The sequence below is a fragment of the Bombina bombina genome, chromosome 9, assembly GCF_027579735.1.
Source record: "Bombina bombina isolate aBomBom1 chromosome 9, aBomBom1.pri, whole genome shotgun sequence".
NCBI classification, from domain to species: Eukaryota; Metazoa; Chordata; class Amphibia; order Anura; family Bombinatoridae; genus Bombina; species Bombina bombina.
The window spans coordinates 65,539,111-65,545,809 of NC_069507.1; the positions used below are offsets into that span (position 1 = coordinate 65,539,111).

Sequence of the window (6,699 nt, forward strand, 5' to 3'; positions counted from 1 at the left end):
ATCGGTTCCTAAGGTTCGCATTCCTGGACAAACATTACCAGTTCGTGGCGCTTCCTTTCGGATTAGCCACTGCTCCAAGGATTTTCACAAAGGTACTAGGGTCCCTTCTAGCTGTGCTAAGACCAAGGGGCATTGCTGTAGTACCTTACTTGGACGACATTCTGATTCAAGCGTCGTCCCTTCCTCAAGCAAAGGCTCACACGGACATTGTCCTGGCCTTTCTCAGATCTCACGGATGGAAAGTGAACGTGGAAAAGAGTTCTCTATCTCCGTCAACAAGGGTTCCCTTCTTGGGAACAATAATAGACTCCTTAGAAATGAGGATTTTTCTGACAGAGGCCAGAAAAACAAAACTTCTAGACTCTTGTCGGATACTTCATTCCGTTCCTCTTCCTTCCATAGCTCAGTGCATGGAAGTGATCGGGTTGATGGTAGCGGCAATGGACATAGTTCCTTTTGCGCGCATTCATCTAAGACCATTACAACTGTGCATGCTCAGTCAGTGGAATGGGGACTATACAGACTTGTCTCCGAAGATACAAGTAAATCAGAGGACCAGAGACTCACTCCGTTGGTGGCTGTCCCTGGACAACCTGTCACAAGGGATGACATTCCGCAGACCAGAGTGGGTCATTGTCACGACCGACGCCAGTCTGATGGGCTGGGGCGTGGTCTGGGGATCCCTGAAAGCTCAGGGTCTTTGGTCTCGGGAAGAATCTCTTCTACCGATAAATATTCTGGAACTGAGAGCGATATTCAATGCTCTCAAGGCTTGGCCTCAGCTAGCGAGGGCCAAGTTCATACGGTTTCAATCAGACAACATGACAACTGTTGCGTACATCAACCATCAGGGGGGAACAAGGAGTTCCCTAGCGATGGAAGAAGTGACCAAAATCATTCTTTGGGCGGAGTCTCACTCCTGCCACCTGTCTGCTATCCACATCCCAGGAGTGGAAAATTGGGAAGCGGATTTTCTGAGTCGTCAGACATTGCATCCGGGGGAGTGGGAACTCCATCCGGAAATCTTTGCCCAAGTCACTCAGCTGTGGGGCATTCCAGACATGGATCTGATGGCCTCTCGTCAGAACTTCAAAGTTCCTTGCTACGGGTCCAGATCCAGGGATCCCAAGGCGGCTCTAGTGGATGCACTAGTAGCACCTTGGACCTTCAAACTAGCTTATGTGTTCCCGCCGTTTCCTCTCATCCCCAGGCTGGTAGCCAGGATCAATCAGGAGAGGGCGTCGGTGATCTTGATAGCTCCTGCGTGGCCACGCAGGACTTGGTATGCAGATCTGGTGAATATGTCATCGGCTCCACCTTGGAAGCTACCTTTGAGACGAGACCTTCTTGTTCAGGGTCCGTTCGAACATCCGAATCTGGTTTCACTCCAGCTGACTGCTTGGAGATTGAACGCTTGATTTTATCGAAGCGAGGGTTCTCAGATTCTGTTATCGATACTCTTGTTCAGGCCAGAAAGCCTGTAACTAGAAAGATTTACCACAAAATTTGGAAAAAATATATCTGTTGGTGTGAGTCTAAAGGATTCCCTTGGGACAAGGTTAAGATTCCTAGGATTCTATCCTTCCTTCAAGAAGGATTGGAAAAAGGATTATCTGCAAGTTCCCTGAAGGGACAGATTTCTGCCTTGTCGGTGTTACTTCACAAAAAGCTGGCTGCTGTGCCAGATGTTCAAGCCTTTGTTCAGGCTCTGGTTAGAATTAAGCCTGTTTACAAACCTTTGACTCCTCCTTGGAGTTTCAATTTAGTTCTTTCAGTTCTTCAGGGGGTTCCGTTTGAACCCTTACATTCCGTTGATATTAAGTTATTATCTTGGAAAGTTTTGTTTTTAGTTGCAATTTCTTCTGCTAGAAGAGTTTCAGAATTATCTGCTCTGCAGTGTTTTCCTCCTTATCTGGTGTTCCACGCAGATAAGGTGGTTTTACGTACTAAACCTGGTTTTCTTCCAAAAGTTGTTTCTAACAAAAACATTAACCAGGAGATTATCGTACCTTCTCTGTGTCCGAAACCAGTTTCAAAGAAGGAACGTTTGTTGCACAATTTGGATGTTGTTCTCGCTCTAAAATTCTATTTAGATGCTACAAAGGATTTTAGACAAACATCTTCCTTGTTTGTTGTTTATTCCGGTAAAAGGAGAGGTCAAAAAGCAACTTCTACCTCTCTCTCTTTTTGGATTAAAAGCATCATCAGATTGGCTTACGAGACTGCCGGACGGCAGCCTCCCGAAAGAATCACAGCTCATTCCACTAGGGCTGTGGCTTCCACATGGGCCTTCAAGAACGAGGCTTCTGTTGATCAGATATGTAGGGCAGCGACTTGGTCTTCACTGCACACTTTTACCAAATTTTACAAGTTTGATACTTTTGCTTCTTCTGAGGCTATTTTTGGGAGAAAGGTTTTGCAAGCCGTGGTGCCTTCCATTTAGGTGACCTGATTTGCTCCCTCCCTTCATCCGTGTCCTAAAGCTTTGGTATTGGTTCCCACAAGTAAGGATGACGCCGTGGACCGGACACACCTATGTTGGAGAAAACAGAATTTATGTTTACCTGATAAATTACTTTCTCCAACGGTGTGTCCGGTCCACGGCCCGCCCTGGTTTTTTTTAATCAGGTCTGATAATTTATTTTCTTTAACTACAGTCACCACGGTACCATATGGTTTCTCCTATGCAAATATTCCTCCTTAACGTCGGTCGAATGACTGGGGTAGGCGGAGCCTAGGAGGGATCATGTGACCAGCTTTGCTGGGCTCTTTGCCATTTCCTGTTGGGGAAGAGAATATCCCACAAGTAAGGATGACGCCGTGGACCGGACACACCGTTGGAGAAAGTAATTTATCAGGTAAACATAAATTCTGTTGTTGTGTAGTATCTCTTCAATTTCGCTTCCCCATGGCAACAAGCAGCCTATGGATTTAAAGGGGTGGCTTTATTTTTGCAGCCTCTAAAAAAGGGAAAGAAAAATGCACAGGAGCAGTGGGTTGGCTGCAGAATCTCCTAAAAGTTACACTACAGAAAATGAATACGTTTTTACAATCAAATACTTAACTTAAAGGGACATAAAACAAGTTGGGATAGAGACAAAATATAATATATACTTTAATTACTTTACCTGCAAATTTATACTGCAGTGCCTCCCCATTAACCCTTTCTTTGTAAGTTTCTGAATTGTACAGCTCTAACTCCCCCCCACACATTTCCTTCTATGGCTGCATCTATATCCACCTTTAACACTCATTATCTGCTGGAGCATGCCTAGAAGAAAATACGCTGCTGTGAACTCAGTTGAAATACAATGCCTGTGTTTCTGATGTATGTTAAACACTGATAAGGGGAGGTGGATCAGACTTCTCCAGACAGCATGGCTATGTAACTAATTTTGCTTATTTTTGAAAATTAATTTAAAATACTTGCCAGCAATTTTTAAACAATGTTTTTATGCAAACTATTTTTACTTAATTAACCCTTTTAGGATATGCACAGATCTTAACTTGTTTTATGTCCCTTTAAACTCAGTATCGCTCTATGTCTTGTGACAGTTCTGCTCATTTATATCTCTTCCTGTTGTATTACATCTGACTATTCTTTATAGTTATCACTATATTTGAATCTTCTAGAAGTAATATTATGCAGTTACATGATATGAGAGCATGTCTTATAATCCAGTTATATATTTCTTGTCTGTGCAGTTAAATTATTTCTGATTCTGCCCTGACAGGTTTCACTCTCTGATGCCGTGTACAAAAATTAAGACAACAGGAGAGGATTCTCAGCATATGAGGTAGGCGGCTGTTTCAATTTATTTTTTAATGTTAACCTACTTTGATCCAATCGTTTTTAAGAGCAGCCCTAATCTATGATGAACAAGCCGAACTATAGAGGAAAATTGAATGTCAATATGCAGCTGGGATCACATTTGAAATACCCTTCTGCGCAAAGGCTTAAAGGCTGTGACACACTGCAAGCGAAGCGGCGCACATCGTGTAAATGCGGCTGTGCGCGCTCAGTGTGTCCTGCCTTTTCATCTCTGAGCACTCTGCTGCATCAGGTCTCGTAGCTGAGCGCTCAGAGATGAAATATTTGAACTTCAGAAGCGATGCGACGCGGAGCGAAGCGGATGCTTCGCCTCACACTGCATCGCTTGCAGTGTGTCACAGCCTTAATACTGCACATGCCAAGCTGTAGTAACAGAACCACAATTCTTTGCTTGATCTGCCTATTGTTGGTGTAAAATACAATTGACAAGAGGCGCCTCATAGGGTAGTAACCATGGGTCAGATGAGCAAGAAAGCATGAAATGGAACACCACCCGAAAGCCTCATGGGGTGTGCTAGAAGAGTTTTCCAGTTAAACTCAGCATGGCAATGCTGGAACAAAGCGGTCAAGGTGAAGATCGTCCTCCTCTGTCCCCAGGAACATCTAATATTGGTGTGTGACGTCACCAAGTGTAGCTGAATCCGTATACCCCAATGCAGCTAGTGGAGGAACGCTCGCAATAGAGCGAGCAATCAATATGTTTACCACAAACAGAACACATATAGTACAGCAAGTGGATAGTATAAAAAAAAGGTAAAATTTATTAAAAAAAACATCAGCAACCTGTTTCTCTGAGCCATAGCGCTGTTTCATCAGGCTGTATTTACATAGTTTGATACAGTGATTTAGAACACACAAGCTGTAATTGGAAAAGCCGCCGATCAAACATTTAAATTTAAATAGGACGCTCTACTTGAACATTTTTTATTAAGAAAGAAAGAGGGGGTACTAATGGCACTGCTAAGGTATCAGTTCAGGAATACTCTTAAATACAGTCTATACATCTGCTTAGAGATCATTACTCATATATCATATATTGCAGAGTTAGGGGTGCTGGGTAGGGGTGCTATGTACAGAAGAATAGGTTAAATGTCATCAGTGCAAAACTGATAAAAGAGTACATATGGGTAGCACTCACATTCCTTAACGACTTGAATGTTTAGAGCAAGAACTTGTGGTGGCAGCGCAAAAGTGAAAGAATAACATTTTACCTTTATAAGGATACTTAAAATCAAACATACACAAACATTTAAAAATACAAATGATTTAAGTCTGAAAACAAATATATATTGTCAAGTGAACCAAATACAAGTCAGGGAAAGTGCTTCAATATATAAGGGATTTTGACCTAGGATGTAGGTGTTAATCCATAGTCTATATCTCTATAAGTAAAAATACTGAACTAGAGTCGTTGCCTATACAGTGACAAATGCTTAGAGTACTATTGTGCTTAAAAGATGTTAATCAAAATCGATACTAATAGGGGTAATACTATCCCCTTAACAGTAGTGAATATGAATAGCATATAAGATAATCAGGATAATTGTAGTCAGATATATTGTGTCTGAATAATAACACATAATAGATAGTACAGAGCGGTGCTGCTTATGACAATCCTGTAACCTTTTACACTCCGTTCAGAGCACCATGACTCTATAATAGATACAATATCATCTGAGTATAGACTGTAGACTATATAATAAGTAGTAAATCTACACGTGCATACATCCACAGCGTGTCCTGTGGTCACTAAGTCTCAATATACCGGCCTATACCTGGTAACGTTATACACTCTGTTCAGAACCCCCTGACTTTATAATAGGCACAATATCATTTGGGTATAAGCTGTAGACTATATAGTAAGTAGTAAAGGTACACGCGCATACATTAGCACCGTGTCCTGTGGTCACTAAGTCTTAGAATACCGGCCTATACCTCAATGTAAATCAGACTATCATTCGCTAATCTAAAATAAAGTTTCCCCAAGTCCCCTGACATGTTTCGCGGATGTATGCGTGTGTATCTTTACTACTTACTATATAGTCTACAACTTATACCCGATTGATATTGTATTGTGATATTGAAGCACTTTCCCTGACTTGTATTTGGGTCACTTGACAATATATATTTGTTTTCAGACTTAAATCATTTGTATTTTTAAATGTTTGTGTATGTTTGATTTTAAGTATCCTAATAAAGGTAAAATGTTATTCTTTTGCTCTGCCACAACATCTTCTTCCTCTAAACATTCAAGTCGTTAAGGAATATGAGTGCTACCCATATGTACTCTTTTATCAGTTTTGCACTGATGACATTTAACCTATTGAACATTTTTATTGTTTGAAAAGATAGATAACGACTTTATTACCCATTCCCCAGTTTTGCATAACCAACGTTGTTATATTAATACACTTTTACCTCTGTGATTACATTGTATCTACGCCTCTGCAGACTGCCTCCTGATCTCAGTTTTTTGACAGACATGCATTTAATCCAATAAGTGCTGACTCATAGATAACTCCACAGGAGTGAGCACAATGTTATCTATATGACACACGTGAACTAGCACGGTCTAACTGTGAAACTAACTGTCAAAATGAACTGAGATAAGAGGCAGCCTTCAACGGCTTGGAAATCAGTTTATGAGCCTAACTAGGTTTAGCTTTTAACAAAGAATACAAAGCAAATTTGAATATTACGTTCTGTAAGATAAATAAAGAGAACAAAGTACATGAAAGATTTGTGGAAATGACAGATTTATATGTTTATCTTATCACATGGGTGGGAAGAATGATGCCATTTATTTTCCCAGTTTTACACATGTTGCTTGTTGTCTACCTATAAATGCCTTTCTCCCCCATTTATTG

General features: G+C 41.1%; 1 protein-coding gene across 2 annotated transcripts in view; it reads left to right on the forward strand.

The window, feature by feature from the left end:
• WDFY4 (WDFY family member 4) overlaps nucleotides 1–6,699 on the forward strand; it is a 598,790-nt gene that overhangs the window by 418,151 nt on the left and 173,940 nt on the right. For both annotated transcript variants that reach the window (XM_053692180.1, XM_053692181.1), the window contains exon 47: nucleotides 3,735–3,797. In XM_053692180.1, the coding sequence (XP_053548155.1) occupies nucleotides 3,735–3,797 (63 nt within the window). The remainder of the gene's footprint in view (nucleotides 1–3,734; nucleotides 3,798–6,699) is intronic.